At 33.7% G+C, this 18,180-nt stretch overlaps 4 protein-coding genes across 7 annotated transcripts; 2 read left to right on the top strand and 2 right to left on the bottom strand.

Moving 5' to 3' along the window:
• Positions 1 to 4,279: 4,279 nt before the first annotated feature.
• On the bottom strand, positions 4,280 to 5,304 carry LOC110696434. Its single transcript, XM_021873720.1, has 2 exons — positions 4,458 to 5,304; positions 4,280 to 4,368 (listed from the first exon to the last, which is right to left on the bottom strand). Exons 1-2 carry the CDS (start codon positions 5,302 to 5,304, stop codon positions 4,280 to 4,282), a joined length of 936 nt encoding a protein of 311 aa, XP_021729412.1.
• A 5,786-nt stretch (positions 5,305 to 11,090) lies between these two features.
• Positions 11,091 to 15,735, top strand: LOC110696505 (protein FAR1-RELATED SEQUENCE 9-like). 4 transcript variants are annotated; one of them, XM_021873806.1, is made up of 7 exons: positions 11,091 to 11,786; positions 12,311 to 13,419; positions 13,664 to 14,666; positions 14,745 to 14,834; positions 14,910 to 14,993; positions 15,078 to 15,143; positions 15,230 to 15,735. In XM_021873806.1, exons 2-7 carry the CDS (start codon positions 12,992 to 12,994, stop codon positions 15,710 to 15,712), a joined length of 2,154 nt encoding a protein of 717 aa, XP_021729498.1. In that variant the 5' UTR covers positions 11,091 to 11,786; positions 12,311 to 12,991; the 3' UTR covers positions 15,713 to 15,735. The 4 variants fall into 4 exon arrangements, with proteins under 4 accessions (XP_021729498.1, XP_021729499.1, XP_021729500.1 ...); XM_021873807.1 differs by lacking the exon at positions 15,078 to 15,143; XM_021873808.1 differs by lacking the exon at positions 14,745 to 14,834.
• Positions 11,687 to 12,984, top strand: LOC110696435 (protein FAR1-RELATED SEQUENCE 5-like). The gene is made up of 2 exons (XM_021873721.1): positions 11,687 to 11,786; positions 12,311 to 12,984. Exons 1-2 carry the CDS (start codon positions 11,687 to 11,689, stop codon positions 12,982 to 12,984), a joined length of 774 nt encoding a protein of 257 aa, XP_021729413.1.
• A 128-nt stretch (positions 15,736 to 15,863) lies between the features above and the next one.
• LOC110696507 lies at positions 15,864 to 17,534 on the bottom strand. Its single transcript, XM_021873810.1, has 6 exons — positions 17,168 to 17,534; positions 16,921 to 17,080; positions 16,690 to 16,818; positions 16,471 to 16,614; positions 16,156 to 16,356; positions 15,864 to 16,056 (listed from the first exon to the last, which is right to left on the bottom strand). Exons 1-6 carry the CDS (start codon positions 17,212 to 17,214, stop codon positions 15,943 to 15,945), a joined length of 795 nt encoding a protein of 264 aa, XP_021729502.1. The 5' UTR covers positions 17,215 to 17,534; the 3' UTR covers positions 15,864 to 15,942.
• Between the last annotated feature and the right edge of the window lie 646 nt (positions 17,535 to 18,180).

The following is an 18,180-nucleotide window of genomic DNA, read 5'->3' on the forward strand; positions in this document are numbered from 1 at the left end:
TAACAAATCATTAAAATATTATGAATTAGTTAATGAGGTCAACTCTAGTAATTAGTTATTTGTACCAAAGATATTAGTGAAACCTACTAAGAAGGATATTAGTGAAACCTACTAAGAAGGATATTAGTGATATCACAAAATTGTGATTAAACAATGTCCACCTACGACGATTTTGTACCACCCTGAACAAGAAACACGCCTTTTCCTTTTCAGTGGTTCTTTCTGTTTAGGGTAAAATTACCCATGACAAATGGACCAATCCGGACCTGCCACGTGTCCACCACATGGGCCAATCAGCGTCCGCCACTTGTCACCCTAAGAGGTCCAACATGGACTAATCAGGTCACATCATGTGGCCCATTATTCGCCAACCTGGAAAACGGCCATCGCAGGCCCAATTCCCGAGGCAAGCCCAATCAGTCCTAGGTTTTCCCAGAAAACCTAGTATTAGGCACGTACTTCGAGGCTATATAAACATGTCATTAGCCTCCATAAACAGGGGGAAAAACACTCTCACCTAGAGAAGTCTAAAAACATTGATCACTCCTCACCTAGAGGAACCAGATCTCCCACCTTTACTTTCCGCATTTATTACTCCTTAATCAAGTACTAACTTGACCGTCGGAGGCGGATCTCCAACCATCCGGAGCATCCGTTTGTTTTGCAGGTACAGGCGTCCGGTTCCAGTCTCGGAATTGTAACTCTCCCGCAGGACATCAGAAAACCCCGAAACACTTTCTATAAGGTCATTTGTACCACCCTGACTACAGTGGTACCCTCGATTAGATGACAACATGTACTCTGACCTTGAAACCCTACATATCCTAAATCATTTAACAATCGATAACGAGTAAGAACATGTCCAGCAACAAATGAATGACTCAAAGAACGAATTAAAGCAGATGGACGTATATATTATATTATAAAGTAACTGAATTAGTTGATGAGGTAAATATCCCAAAGGTCGTGATTACGAACTTAAGGTACATATAGGGGTTGTGATTACAACTTCTTGTATTCATACATGTACGTCTTTTTAATGAGGTAAACTCCAGTATTCATACATGTACGTTTTTTTAACAAAATATTGGTGAAGCAACAACATGTCATTAAATAATGTTCTATAGTGTCCTACTTTCAACGTAAATTTCCCAAAGGTTGTGATTAACAAATTCATTGACAGATTATGAATTGGTTAATGAGGTCAACTCTAGTAATTAGTTATTTGTGACCAAAGATATTAGTGAAGCCTAATAAGAAGGATACTAGTGATACCAAAATTGTGATTAAATAGTTTCCTCCTATGAAGGTTTTGTACCACCCTGAACGAGAAACATGCATTTTCCTTTTCAGTGGCTCTTTTTATAATGTTATTTGTACCACCCTGACTACAGTGGTACCCTAATTGTCTTAGTGGTACCCTCGAGTAGATGTATTGCATTTGGAACTTGAAACTTACTTAATGTATTATACTGAATTTAAGTTGCTTGAATTAGCACATTATTCAATTATTATTATCCCACACCAAAAATTGTAATTAGTAGAAAGTATACTTGACTTACAACTACAAACATAAAATCACACATATTCCAGTGGTACACTTATTGTTCGTGACTTGTACCATTAATTATTTTCTGCATGCGTTTAAATGACATATTGAAATGACGTGTGACGGAAATTGCAGTTCCCCAGATTTAGCGTGCCTAATTTCTTTAATCTCCCCCAGTAAATCATCATTTTTGCAAAAGATAGATAAATCATCTTGGGATCTTGATTAACCGTCATCATTACATCTCCCCCACTACATCCACTCATCCAGAATTTGAACCGTCATTTTACACTCCTCCATATATAAGGCAATTCACTAAGTAAGTTACTTATCTCAAAACATTTTCACAAATTAACAAAGAGTTAAAAGTAACTCCCCAGTGGTTGGAGCCATCATAGGTCTTTTTCCTTTTCAGTGGTTCTTTTTATGAGTTCATTTGTCCCACGCTGATTATAGTGGTACCCTAATTGTCTAAGTGGTACCTTCGATTAGATTAAAATGCCTACTCTAACCTTGAAACCCTACGTATCTTAAATCATTTAACAGTCGATGACGAGTAAGGACTTGAATCGTGATTAAAAATTGTGCTACGATGTCCTACTATGACCGTGAATTTCCCAAAAGTTGTGACTAACAAATCTCTAAAAGATTATGAATTGGTTACGGCAGTCAACTCTATTACATAGTTATTTGTACCAAAGATACATGTGAAACCCACTAAGAAGGATATTAGTGATACCAAAAAATGTGAGTATAAAATGTCCTCCGACGAAGGTTTTGTACCACCCTGCACAAGAAACATACCTTTTTCTTTTCAGTGGTCCTTTTTAGAATCCTGACTACAGTAGTACCCTAATTGTCTTAGATGTATTGCATTTGGAGCTTGAAGCCTACTTCATGTACTACACTGAAGTTTAGTTGTTCGAATTAGCAATTTTAGCATATTATTCAATTTTTGTTATCCCATACCTAAAATTGTAATCAGTATAACGTAAACTTCACTTACAAGTACAAACATAAAATCACACAAAGTTGGCTTGTAATAAGCACAAACATATTTCAGTGGTAAACTTATTGCTTAAGACATGTACCATTAATTATTATATGCATGCGTTGAAATGACGAATTGAAGTGAAGGGTCTGGGAAATGGCAGTTCCCAGATTATGCGTACCAGATTTATTTATCTCCCCCAGTAAATCATCATTTGCGCTTAACATTGATTAACCACCATCATTACATCTCCAACCCACTACATCCACTCCTTTGTAGAATGTGAACTGTCATTTTACAGTCTATATATAAGGCATTTCACTGACTAAGTTACTTATCTCAAACATTTTCAAAGATAAACAAAGATTTAAAAATAACTCACTTCCTTCTATTCCAAAAAACAAAGGTCAGATTCCATAAAAACGCAAAAAAAAAACATGGATGAAGTAGCGAAAAGGCGAAAAATTTCAACTTCCATGGTTGACATCCTTCCGTCGGAAGTGTTAGCGACCATTCTGTGTTGCGTTGCTAAGTCATCTCCTACAGATTTATTTCGGTGCAAATTAAGGTAGGATTTCATTTTACTTATAATTTGTACTCTGTTTCTCATCCCCCTATACACAAAGATTTTAATAATGTAATTTCTGGCATATGACATGATAAAAGTTGCAAGACCCTGCGAAGGATAGCCGAAGAAAAAAGGGTCCTTCAACTAATTCACCTCCCTTGGATTGAAACATGAAGATGGTCACACCGAGAAAAGGCAGACTCATTCTTCATGAAGTGCGTGGAGAATGAACATCCTGAAGCTTTGCTTGAGTTTGGATTTGTAAGGCTTCTTTCTTATTACTTGACAATTTTATTCATTATAATATTAAAAAAACCTGTTGATAATTGTTAAAAATTTTCTATTTTACGTTACTGTAGCGACAATACTCCAACTATATGGTGGTAGACGAAGGGTTAAAGAGGTTGGAAAGAGCAACTGCATTGCAAAATATAGAGGCAACATACATAGTAAGCCTCATATATATATACATCGGAGAAGAAGAAAAAGGTGTTAAGCTTTTGGAGAACACTATTAACAGCATCGGATCTGCACGGATCGTCCAGTGCAGAAGGAAGTTACGTGACATGGTGATGTCAAATTGGATGAGAAATAAGTTCGTTGTAGATTATATGCCACAGCCGCAAATATTTTGCAAACAAAAACTACAGCACGAGAAGAACTTATCTGCATGGGCTGGTCTTTATGACGAGGATATTGAAAATACAATATCTTGTTTAACTTGTAAATGCGTTAGGGAAATAAGCGTATTTTATACAATAGTACATGGTCTACTCATCCGTCATGTATGAAAAATATTATCTGTATAATGACATTTCTTTTTTTAACTTGCATATTATGATTTGTTAAATTTGTGTTTCTGTTGTATATAATAATATGTTTTACAGTTCAGAACAACACACATAAACACAGTAGTTTACAATATTAGCTGTATTGTTCTCAGCTACTTCATAATCAAACAAACCTATATTAGTTTACGTTGTATCAAACGCAAAAATTCAGGACATATAAACAGAACAACAAGAATAAAAGTTTACAACAACAACAATAAAAGAATAGATCAATATGGATTTGAACTCTGACAACGTCTACTCTGACCTTCAAATCCTACATATGCTGAGAATGTACAACTCTGATTACAAGATCAATTTGCGAATCATAAGGTACACATTCACAAGAAACTATTCATGTAACCACCTCTATTTTCAACACATGAAGATAACTGCCCAATGGTACAGTTCATGCACGATAAATGTACCACTGCAACATGTTTAAACAACAAATACATTCCAATGCATTAATCAACCAGTTGAATCGATTACATTACAAGTGATTGGAACCTAATGTACCAGGAGTACCTAGTACACTTGCAAAAAAAACACCAGAATTTGTTCCCCTAACAGAAGTGAAGTACCCTAAGGAACCATCCACATCCCTCATTTGAATCCCTCCAACCGATCGTACATAGTCATTTGTTGACAATGACATACTGTTATGTGCCGCCACAGCTTGCTTTTTTGCTGCATTTTTCGCCCTAGCAGCCTTTTCTTTTCCCTTTTTCTCTGTGCTAGATGGATACCTCACGTTGGTTGTACGATAGGCCTTCTTCTTGGGCAGCGGTGGATCCTTAATCACTGTTGGGACGGATCCATCACAACTCTCCACAAACCCACTAACTGATGTATGGATTGTATTCCGCAACCCAGATGCATGTGTGGCTGGTGTATTTGTATAACCAGGCCCCTTGTTGAAAGCCACAGAAGAAGGCGTCCGAACAACACCTTGTATGCCATCATCCTCACCTTCGTTTTCATTATCCTTAGCTCCATGTTCCTGTCTTTTGGCAACCATTGCCAACACTTCATCGACTCTGAGGTCCATCAATTGCAACAAGTCTGCCACAGCCTCAACACCCTCCTTACAAGCTGAAGCCTTTGAGAAAATAGGTTCATACATCCCCATCAATTTGTGATATTTCCTGGCTTCATCGATTTTAAGTGGATCATGGTAAGCTACTTTCACTCGTGTGTGTTTCCTTTGAATATCCTTCCTACAACGACGTAGAATATACTTCTCGGGAACAATGGAAACACCACAATGGTCATACACAAAGATCATATGTCGACAAATGATTTCATGGCACTCAAAGTGTTTACAGTCACAACTTGCTTCATATGTATTACTGTAATAGCACATCCTATAGCATCTCCGAATCTTAGTCACAAATTCTTTCTTTGCATATATTGGCTTGATCCACACTCAGTCCTCAATAACAAACTCAACTTGATTCTCACCAACTTCATAGTCATCTAGGTGACGCGCGTACAACATCCTCTTGCACTCCCGCTGAACTTCTTTGAATGTAGCGTCCGTGTAACACTTCCGGAACACTTCCTCCGCTAGGAAATCGGTAGCTAAATGCTTGACGTACCGTATTGAGTTGGAGTCCGCAATTCTTTCTGACTCGGACCTTATCTGCATTGCATCGCATTATCGAAGCACAAATTCAAACAACGTTGTATGCTTGTCAACATAACCTTTGAAAAAGTGATTGAAACTTTCCGATCGTTAGGTCGTTTTCATCCCGGCCCAGAATAAATGCTTCAAATACGCTGGGATCCACATGTGCCTTTCCTCATACAGCCCTACATTTCAAAAAATTGCAATTACTGGCTTATCTAAAACCAAACAAACCGCATACATCTAAACTCCTATGAATGGTACATTCACTGTCTCCGAAATGTGCCAAAAATCAGAAAATTGGAAAAAAATAACATTCAGTATTACAAAAGTCTACCACTAAACCTGCTCCTACGTACTCTAAGTCAGAACTGAAACAGCTTCCAGTCCCCTGCACACAACCAGTTACACCACCTCTGCATACTCTAACAGAAATCACTAAACAATCACAAACAAAAAAAAAAACAAAAAACAAAACATATGGAAGTGTAGTACCTTTAAGCCAACTATTATCTCCTAGTTTGTAATAATCAATTGTGTCCGCCCAACGAACTACAAATTCATCAACATCTAAACTACCATAAATGATATTTTTAAACTCATCCTTTACAGCTTCATAGTCCTCATGCTTACCAACATACCTCCCAAACTTCTGAAGTATGTGCCATATGCACCACCTATGACAACTCTCAGGCATAGTCAAGTTTACAGCTTTCCTAATCACCGGATCTTAATCCATAAGGATTGAGATAGGAGCTTTACCCCCCCATGCAATGTATCCAAGTCCTCAACACCCACTCATACGTCTCCGCCGTCTCCCGAGAGATCAATGCACACCCAAACAAAATACTCTGCCCATGATGGTTCACACCGGTAAACACAGCAAATGGAAGGTGAAATTTGTTTGTCAAATACGTACTGTCAAAACACACAACATCTCCAAACTCCTCATACGTAGCTCTACTCCTCGCGTCTACCCACACAACATCTTGTAATGCGCCGTCCTTCCCAAACCAACATAGATGGAAAAAATTCTGATTGTCGCCACTCATTTTGTTGAAATATTCTATCATGCCATTTGCATCACCCTCAGTAAGCTCAAGTCTGGTTTTTTGAGCCACTGCATTCTCCAAGTCTCTGCGTAAATGTCATCTCCTCCACTCTATTACGCTCCCGAGCATAACAACTATACATTTGGGATACCTTCACCTTATACTTCTTCGCCATATGTACCTGCTTGACCAAGTGATTGTTTTTCACCATTAACTCGTGCTTCCGATACATCGCTACATCCTTTGACTTTCCCGGAGTAACAATGTGATCTTTGTGCTCCAAATTCAGCCTTCGAACAACCCAGTGCCCTTCCTCATTAACACTGGCATACAACTCAACTAGACACCCGCACTTTTTAGTCTTCCGTATTTTAACTGTCTCCTCATCTTGCAACAACCCTTCCTTAAGTACATAACAGTCACAAGTCCACTTAGCATTCCTTCTCTCCTTACAACACTTTCCCTTTTCCAATACCTTCTTCACATCCACCCACCCAGAAGCAACCCTCACTGTACCAAAACCCTTTTGCCTAGCATAACTCCAGAAATAGGTATCCAACTTATCCCAACTCCCAAATACCATGCCCAAAGTTGGGGGGTGGTACTTCATCTTCCTCACCAAATACAGTGTGCACCAATACCCTGCCTATCTTTGGTGTTATGAAAGAAGAACCTCCTGCCTCTGCCCCTTCATCTTCAACACCACCCTTAACTTCTACTTCCTCAAAATCTGACCCCTGTATTTCTCCCTCATCTCCTTCTCCCTCTTCATCCTCCTCCTCATCTCCTTCTGTAAATCCATCCCCACTCTCTAACCCCTCCTCATAAACATATACATCAACCTCACTATCTTCTCCAAGTGCCTCACCAACACCCACCTACAACACATATACATCCACAACTCAACTCAATATAGTGGATCATTATATCCCAACAACAACCAGCAATAACAAACAACACAACATAACAAAACAGTATAAAGAACAACATCACAACAATTATTATGCCCATTTTAAAGATACAAAATCTGACTTATCCCAAATTAAACCACTCATTTAATCACATTACAATACCCACATAACAATCACCATTCAAGCAATATACACAATAATTACTGAATAACACTACCAATTACACAATATAATTAATCAATTATAAACACTCAACATGTACTCATACTTACAACAATGTGTGTTACGGAGTCACAAACCCTAATCTCTTACCCAACCTTTAATTTTATATTTCATTAACAACCAACAAATTAACCAAACACATCTACCACAACGCAATAAATAAGACACTTACATTCTCAGAGTTGAATTACAACTCCCTTGCGCAACCACGTACGCCCGTCTTCGCCATCTTCCCGCAATGCTTCCGCTAAATCGACCCCCAATATGTCTGCCAGCCGCCGATTTCCCATTCTTATAATCTACTTCTTCATCAATTTATTGCAATTTCGACTTTACCATTGACGAAATAATGGATTTCAGCTGAGCATTTGTCATCGCCATTGAAGAGCTTCTTCCATTTTCCTTTCACTTTTTACTGACAACATTTGCTTTTGAAGGAGTCTTTTTCCCGCTTCAAATTTTCACTTCCCGTTATAATGTACTATACCGTTACACACTTGGCAGCTAAATGACCCACATGCATGTTACAAAGTTCCAACTAATTGCAATATTGCCATTTTATAGGTTTCTAAATCAATAGCTACTATGCGCTAGTAGTTATCCTACTCACTCTATCTTTATACACACTCACTTTGTTAAATACTTTGTATTCCGTATCTACAGTAACTAAGTCGAACATAAAAGAATGAAAGGAGTACTTCATATTTGTTTAGAATCAGTCTTTATTATAAGTATAATGCTCAATTTATTTCGTATAAAAATAAAAGGTGAGTAAAATTAAGAGAATAGAGGTATAACCTTACATGAATCATTACACGGTTACACCCTTTCTCAATCCTTAACTATGAGTAGTTATTATATTGATCAAATATATTTCAATAATTAAATTTAACCAATACTCCTTTATCTCTCTTTCTTGGTTTGTCTCACTTTCCTTTATACAATATTTTCAAAAGAATGTCTCATACCAACATTATATAAATGATTAGAAGCAACTCTAAATTATTATTACCATTCAAGTTAAATTTTATATTAAATTACCTTTAGATCAAGTCTGATCTAGTCGATCAGGTCATTTTATAACACCTCTAATCAATACGCTCACAATCACTATACATGATCCCATAAATTAACAAAACTCCTATCGGGACGAGAGAGTTTTATACTCGGGCATTTAAGCAAGTTGAGCGAATTCAGCTAAATCACACGCATGTGAAGCCATCTATCAGTGTTACAATAAGCCGCATTTGTAGAAAATCCTTGGGTCCTCTGTAGGGATAAGGGATGTACTCGGCTACTCGTGCGAACCTATCACAACAATTTATTAATTGCAACTACAATATAATCAATTTTTTTTTATATGAACTTCAAGAATGAATGACCGGATCTTTAATTATTATTTGAGAAAATATAGACGGACACAATGGGTGGGAATCCCAAAATATGGCAAATAAACTCCAAATGGAAAGGGGTTCTCCCTTTGAAAGATATTACTATCCTTATTTCTTTCTTATTGTCTTGTTTCATTTGTTATACAATTTCTGGTGCTTAATTGTGTCTTAAAAAACTATGCGGGTAGGATTCGGGTTGGATCATGTCAGATCATGCAGTATATTAGTTTAGGTTGAATCAAGTTTAGGTCAGTTCAATTATATTCAGGTTTAAATTAGCTCAATTCGGTCTTTTATGGATTTGTAGTAGATTATTTCAGGGTTGGGTAAGTTTTGGGTTAGTTGATTGGGTCATTAGTGGCTTTGGGTCATTGTCAGATTGGGGTTACATTTGGGTCAGGATAACAAATCGGTCATTTTTAAGTTCAGGTTTAGTACAAATTAGATTTGATACAACTTGTATGATAACATTAATTCCACACAGTGTTATTTGGAAAACGATTTATACTTAACAAAAAAAATTTAGAATTGGGCGTGTAATTATATAATGGCAAGGTTGTTGTACGTCTAAGTTGAATTCAAGTTGAGAAAAATAAAAGTCAAGTCATCATTGACAACTTGAGTTGAATTTGGGTAAAGTTAGTAGCATGTCAAATTGAATTTGGAGTTTCAATGGGTGAAGTTGGATTATATTTGGGTCATTCTCAAATCTGGGTCGATTCAGTACATTTCAAGTAATAATATGGTATTATATTCAGAACAACAAGGTCACGTCATGTTCAATTCAAATCTCGAATTCTCAGGTTAACTTAGTTCTTGGGTTGATATTAGGTTGAGTCATGATAGGATTCTACTAACCATTTTGGATTAGGGTTAATTTTCAAGTCAAGTCTACTTTTAACAGCTCTAGTCAACACGTTGTCCGGTTGAAACAAAAATCAATTTCGAAACAAACACTATTTAAAAAATAAAAAAAATAAAACCAACCAACCAACTTAGCTTATAGAGTTAAAGTTTAATTGAGATGAAGTTTTGAAAAATAATTCAAAAAAAAATAATGACTTATTTTAGTTAAAATCTCTATCATTATTAGCACCCCCATCCTCTAAAAAACTAATAATAATTAAAAAAAAAAAAAAATCATCGAGCGCTATTTGATCTTACTTATAATTATCGAGCTCTGGCTGATCTTATGTACTAGTACGTACAATTACCATTACTATAGTTTACAACTTCTCACCTATTTATTACTCCCTCTGTTTTGTAATAATCACAATACTAAAATATGCATAAAATTTTAAAATATTATAGTTGGAGACTAAAAGAGTATTTTTTTTTTATAATGCTCCCTCCGTGCTTTAATAAGTATTACACTTACCGCCTTACCAAATGTGGCTGTGTTTTAATAAGTGTCACACATCTTTTTTAGCAAAAAAACTACATTTTAATATTAAATCTTTCTCCTTTCATGGTCCCCACCCAAACCTACTACTACTTTATTATTATTATTATTATTATTATTATTATTATTATTATTATTATTATTGTTATTATTTCTCTTCTCTCACGTTCATTACTTTTCAATAAACTGTTGACCCCACTATCTTTAATTTATAATTTTTTAATACTCCAACTACCCCATTTACCTTTTATTTTATAGAAAATGTTATACATAGCTTATAGGGCCACATATAAAGAGCTAAAAATGGAAAAAAAACAAATGAAAATGTAACATTAATTACACTAACGTGCGCGTGATTTTGTCATATATTCTTAAATTAATACCAAAATAGAAAAGATCTTAAATGTTTATTCATAACCCTAAGAGTTACATATAGCATTACCCTTATTTTATTTAAGTTAACCAAATTGTCTAAAACTATGTGTCGGTCAAAATGTAGCACTTATTAAAGCACATAGGGAGTACAAAGTATAGTTAGTAAGAGAGAAAAAAAAAAGTAGTGTAAGTGGGGTTGGTAGGAGAGAGAAATAATAAACTATTTGTGAAAGTAGGTTAGTAGGAAAGATAAATAATAAAATAATAGTGGATCCTTATCAAATAAGTAAGTGTTGCAGTTACTATGAAATAAATGTAAAAAATACAGTGTTACGATTATTACAAAACAGAAATCTAAGTTTGTTAAGTTTAAGTGGCCATTTGATAATCAAAGTTGCATCACCTAGTCCTAAATGAAAATTTTACCCTACACCCTAGTGTAGGGTGTGTTCCCTACACCCCCCCTATGCTACGTCGTTTTGTAGCTGGTATTGAGTTCTCATGTGCAGCTTCTTTCCTTTTGCGATTCTTTCCTTTTTTTTTTTTTTTTTTTTCCTTTTTTTCTTTTTTTCTTTTCTTCCTCTTTTTTCCTTTTTCCTTTGATTCTTATTATTCAATTTATGTATATATATGATTTTAAACCCTATTTTTTCTCTCTCTTCAATTGATCAACCAACCTCCATTTTTGATCTACATTTTTCTCTCGCTAATTCATCTTCTTCATTTGATTTTTTGAACGAATTCGTTAATTGTTACCGATCATCAATGGCGAATTCTGCATCTGGAGATTGCGTTGATTTTGATCGCGATTGCGAGCGTGTGTTTCCTTCTGGACTTCGTTTCGTTGATTCGTTTGTGCAACAATGTGAGTAATTGTGATCATAATTTTTCAATTTTTAATTATCCCTAATTTGTTCTGTTATAATGCTCTGTTAATTTGAACTTAATTGATGTATTATTATTCACTTTCGATTTTTGAATTTACTACTTTGATTACATTATGATGAACGTTTTTGGATTGTTGTACTTTGTATGAACATTTTGTTGCTTCATTTGTTGTTTCATTTGTTGTTTTCTCTGTGTTTTAGAATTGTGTGTTTTTGTCGTATATTTTGTAGATTATACTTTCAATTAATCGTTTATGTTTTCTTATTCATTGTTACTAATGTGTTTATGTTCAGTCTTAAAGTCATTTTTGATCATTTATTTTTACATTTTTATATCGATATTATGTGTAGTGGTAAATAATGAAAATATTGTTCAAAATATTATGTGCTGAAATTCTTTTTGCAATTGATCATGTGCTGTTTTGATATTGAACATTTTACTTATTTGTTATTGTTCATTCATGAAACTCTTTATGATCATTTATAATTGTATATTGTGCAGTGGAAAAAAATGATGATATTATGTATTTAGAAGCAGAACAGTCTGAATTAAAGGATAAAGAATTTAAATCTGAAGATGAAGCTTTCGAAGCGTATAATGAATATGCTTTTAGGAAAGGTTTTGGAATTCGAATTGGGAAGAGTAAGAGAAGAAGAGATGATTCTTTTTTGATGAAAAGATTTGTTTGTTGTAATGAGGGATTCAAAGATAATAAGTGTAAGAATAAAAGGATTTATGAGAAGTTGGATCATCGAACTGGTTGTTTAGCTTTTGTGCAGTTTCATATTGATCATTTAGGGGTCTATACATGTACAAGACATGAAATGGTTCATAATCATGCTATGATTCCTCCTGAAAAAAGGCATTTGATAAGGTCTCAAAGAGATGTGAATAAAGAGCAGCTTCTTTTCATTTCAACAATGAAATTGAGTGGAGTCAAAGTTACTGATTCTTTGAGGGTTCTAAAGAAGGAGGTTGGGGGATCTCCTAATCTTTGTTTTACTGCTTCTGATGCTTATAATGCATTGTCATCTGAAAAAGCTGCCCAAATTGAAGGATGTGATGGTAACCAATTGATTAAATATTTTGCCAAGAGACATGTGGATGAGACAGATTTTTATTATGATTTTGAACAAGATGATAGTGGTGCTTTAGTTAGTTTTTTTTTGGCGTGATGGTAGGATGATGAGAGATTATCATTACTTTGGAGATTTGTTGGTTTTTGATACAACTTATAGAACTAATAAATATGGAATGATATGTGCTCCATTTGTTGGGATGAACCATCATGGTAACAATGTCATGTTTGGTATGGGTTTTATTCTTAATGAGCGCACCGAGTCTTTTGATTGGTTGTTTGATACATTTTTGCACTCAATGGGGAGGAAAAGTCCCATTACAATTATGACTGATCAAGCACAAGCGATTGCAGCGGGTATAAGAAACATTTTTCCTTCAACTGTTCATCATCGTTTATGTGTATGGCATCTTGAACAAAATTCTAAGAAACACATTGGAGCATTGAGAGCTTTGGAAGGCTTTACAGATTTGTTTGGATATCTTTTGAAGTATTGTGAAACTCCTGCTGAATTTGAATATTTCTGGAAAAGGTAAATTATTGTTTTTTATATTTATTTTTTATTTTTATTATGTGATATATTTGATTATTATGTGATATATATATGAACATTTAGTGTTTTACATATGATCATACAATTTACTTTGTTATGTATGTTATCATAATATTATTAGTGTCCATATTGTTTATGATCATTATTCTTTACACAAATGTACATATTTTAATTTATATTTTGTTCATTTTTAAATTAATATATGATCATTTCTGTTATACAGGATGTGTGATAAATACAAATGTGAAAATGATGATTGGTTATGTGATTTGTATAAAATAAAGGAAATGTGGTGTCCTGCTTATTCTAAGAAGTATTGGTCTGGTGGTATATTGTCTTCTCAACGTAGTGAAACTACTAATAAGTCAGTTTCACAACGTCTTAATAAGACTCAAGGTTTATGTGATTTTTATCATGTTTTTCTTGATGTCATTTCTGAGTGGAGAAGTAAGGAAGGTGCAAGAGATTACAATACTCTGAGGGGTAATAGGCACCTAGCTTTTGCTAATATTGGTATATTAGTTCATGCAAGATCATTGTACACTATTCAAGCTTATGTTCTTTTTGAAGAGGAGTTCATTAGGGGGACAGCTTATGATCATGTTGATAATGGTTTGCGTTTTCCAGAATATTCATATCTTCTTTGGAGGCCTGGGAAGGATATAATTAAGCATGAAGTTGTTTTTAATAAGGAAACACATGCAATTTGTTGCACATGCATGTACTTTAGTGAGACTGGTTTACTTTGTTCTCATTCTCTTCGAGTATATCATTTGCATTGTGTGCGTAATATTCCACAAGAGTATATAATGAAACGATGGACAAAGGCTGCCATGTGTAGTCATGGTATTGAAGAACCTACTTTGAGGACAAATGTTGTGGCTACTAGTGTTTGGAGGTCACAAACAATCAGAAAGTTTGTTAAGTTGATAACAAGTTGTCAGAATTCTTTGAATGCAAGGGCAGAGGTTGAGTGTTATTTCAATCTGTTAAAAGAAAAGGTTGAGAGTGTATCAGGTGTAATTGACTTTAGTGAACCTGTTAAAGAGGTTGAAATTGTTGATCTTGAGATCAAGAATCCTCCAAAAGCTAGGCCTAAAGGTGAGAGGAATGTAAGGCCTAAGAGTACCTTGGAGAAGCAGTGTAACAAGGCAAAGGGTAATTTCAAGAGGAAAAAGTCTCTGTACACTCCTTACAAAAGGGGTATAGGGCAAGCAGTTGTACAGGTATATGATCATTTCATATTTTCAAATTGATCATTTCAGTTTTCGTAAATGATCATTTATGTTTTTTTTTTTAAATAGGAACTTGATGAGAACGGTTGTGCTGTTACTTATGCTAATTCTATTAGTGATCCCATTGAATTGATTGTTTTGAGCAATAAACGGGCTCAGGTAAATTCAAATGTGCCAAAAAAAACATTTTATTTATATTTTATTAATATTGATTTTTATAATTTAAAAATATAGGTCGGCTTAAAATCAGCTGTTGTAGAAGAAATTCCTTCTAGTTCTAAGGAATCAAATCATAGTATTTCCAATGATTTTGATCAGGTATATGAACATTTATGATCTATATTATAATTTTTTTTTTATTTAATTTTTTATTTTTTATATTTTTTTTTGGTTTTTTTGTAGGCTACTGGTGAAAGCTCTCTTTCATCTATCATATCTATTGATGTTGATATTTCATCTATTGCTAAGGTTTTTTTTTTTCCATATTTGTTTGTATAAGTGTTTGTAACTGATCATATACTGGTTTATTAATGATCAATTTAATTTTTTTAAAGGCGAAGGATTTAAATCTTGAAGGTGTTTCTGCTGTTCAACCTTGTTCTAATTTTGGTGCAAATGAAGGTGCTTCTGGTGTTAAAACTTACTCTCAAATTAATCCAAGAGTTCCAATTCATACTAGTGCGTCAACAAAATCTCCTGTTGTTATTCAACCTACTGTTCCCAGGAATGTTCAAAATCAAACTCAGAATTGTTCAAACACCAATCCAGAAATGATCATATCCAACTCCAGGAATGTTCAATCAACAAATGTTCAAGTTATTTCTCCTACGGTTCAAATAAATGATCAAGGATTTCCTGTTCAGAATGTTCAAGTTACTCCTCCCACAGTTCAAAGAAATGATCAAGGTGCTCGTGTTCCAATTCTTCAATCAAGAAATGTTCAATTAGGTTCTAAAAAGATTTCTTCTAAATATGATAGGTTGTTAGCCTTTTTTGATACAAGTGTAGCTAAACGTTTGGCTAATAAAGATAAATAATTAGTATTCCAGAACTTTATAAACATTAGACTTTTTTGTAATGTTGATTTAATTACTATTTTGTAATTTTGAATTTTCGATCTATTATATAAAAAACTTTCATTCAAAGATTAAAATGAAATATCAATTACAATAATATTAAAATAAAATCCATAAGTCTACTTCTAAAAAAAAAAAATAGTCATATATAAGAAATGAACATATACATAGTTGTAAATGAACATTTGAAACTACAAAGTTGCAAATTTTCTAGCTTTCCTTCTATTTGCTCTTGATTCAGTGTTTTCTTCAAATAACATCAGTTCTGCTGTGTATTGGAGCCTTAGATTTCTAATTTGTTCCACCTGTTGAACAAAATGAATTGTCAAATTTTAATTAAACAATCTTTACTGTTTCATAAATGAATATTATATCTTAAATAATTGATCATTTATAACTCTTACATTGTTTGGTTTTAAATCACAAATCCAGCTCTCATTAGGATCAGCAGTGAAGGTTTCCATATGCTTCATAATGTAAACTCCACAGTTTGTATAGTCATTGTTGCTACGCCATTTCATCTTTTCCAAAACAACTGTGTAGTCTTCAATTCTTTTTGCATCTTGATATCCAAGGTGTTTCATGTACTCTGCCAATCCTTTTAACTGATAGAAAAAAGAGTAAAAATTGTTTAGAAGTTTGTATTGTGATGAAGACATGAACAATTAATAAAATATAATTGATCATGTAGTCAACTATAAATGAACATATTATCTCACCATCATTTTTGGTTGTTCTTCATATTTTGCTTGGACTGATACCTTTTTTGGTAGTTTTCTATTGTCAATTATATGAATTTTGTCTTCTATATGATTGACGCACAACAGAAAAAAATGTTGAGAAGTTGATACTGGGAAGAAGACCTGAACAAATTATATAATGTTATTGGACAATATATTGAAGGTAATTGAACATTTGTATTAAACAAGAATTAATACCTGTTTATATCCAACAATGCTGTCAATTTTATTCAACTTCAGTTCATTGTCAATTCTTTCTATGAAGGCATTAATTCTTGTCTTCATTGATGATCCTTCTTGACAAACTCTATTTGTGCACATAATGTGCTGTTGAAATACAAACAAACATATAGAAGTTAAATGAATTTTTAGCAATTATTTATCATAGGAAAATAGAATCAATAATATAAAAAAAGAAGAAAGACTAACATGAAGCACTGTTGAGAAATAAATCTTGTTTCTCGGCTTTTTATGATTAAGAAACCTTGCCCATCCATCTATGACACAATTTGTCACTTCAACATCATCTCCAAGAGTTTTCATTTCATTTCTATTGATGAGATTCAAGCCATCATAGTATAAGAGTGCACTGCATTATGAACATTTAATAATATGAATGTGAACATATTTTTATAAAAGATATTAAACCTTAAGTTTAATTAGTGTAAGTAATTACCTTTCATCTTTTCCACCAAGAGCAAAGTCTACTGCAATTTGGTTCATGGCTTTCTCATCTTTAAACAGATCCTTGTACTTGACCAAGTAAGGAGATCGGAAAGCAGGAGGAAGTGTTTTCTTTTCGCGTTTTGGTCTTGTTGTTCAATATAAAATATTGTTAAATTAAGAAAATTATGAGGAACATAAATGAACATTTGAGTGTATATAAATAAATTTGAAATTATACCTTTCAACCTTTTCCTTTTCAGTTTTTTTCTTCTTTTCTGCAATTGACTTTTTCTTATCATCATTCCTGGTCATATTACATAACACAAATGTACATTTAGGTATATGAAAATGTTCATTATTATTTTTGAACATTTACTTAATATAAATAATGTACCTTTTTGTGACTTTTGAGGATGAAGCAACAATCTTCTTGTTTTCACTGAAAAGTGAAACAATGTCAGTACATATTAATAAAATAAAAGCTTCTTATGTAACACCCTGAATCATTTTCAATTCATAAAATGAAAGATATTGATTTAACATAAACCTATTGATTTAACATAAACCACACATTCATATTACATATTCAACAAAATAATGTTCACACATACAATAGTTTGAGAAACACCAGTTTCAAGTTACAACACGATAGTAACATAAGTTAAATTGTTCCATCTAGATATTTTATCCTACACCATTACATAACCCTAATAGTAAGACATGTCTTCAGGATTTTACCCCTCCACTTTTTCATCATTTTTTGTTTTTTCAAAAACATCTTCCTTGTTTTGTTTTCCACCTCCAACTGTGTTTTTTGGATCATCACTTTTTTCACCACCATCTGACCTAGGGTCAGCATCAACCACTGAACCAGATCCTGCATCTAAGAAAAAATTTAATTAGATATAATATAATTTCTTTGTAAATGAACATTTGAGTATTTATAATTGAACATTATACCTGTTCTAGGCAATCCTTCATTATCTGACCTAGTGTCAGCATCAAGTTTTGAACCAGTTGCTG

Source organism: Chenopodium quinoa, unplaced genomic scaffold, assembly GCF_001683475.1.
Source record: "Chenopodium quinoa cultivar QQ74 unplaced genomic scaffold, ASM168347v1, whole genome shotgun sequence".
Classification (NCBI taxonomy): domain Eukaryota; kingdom Viridiplantae; phylum Streptophyta; class Magnoliopsida; order Caryophyllales; family Amaranthaceae; genus Chenopodium; species Chenopodium quinoa.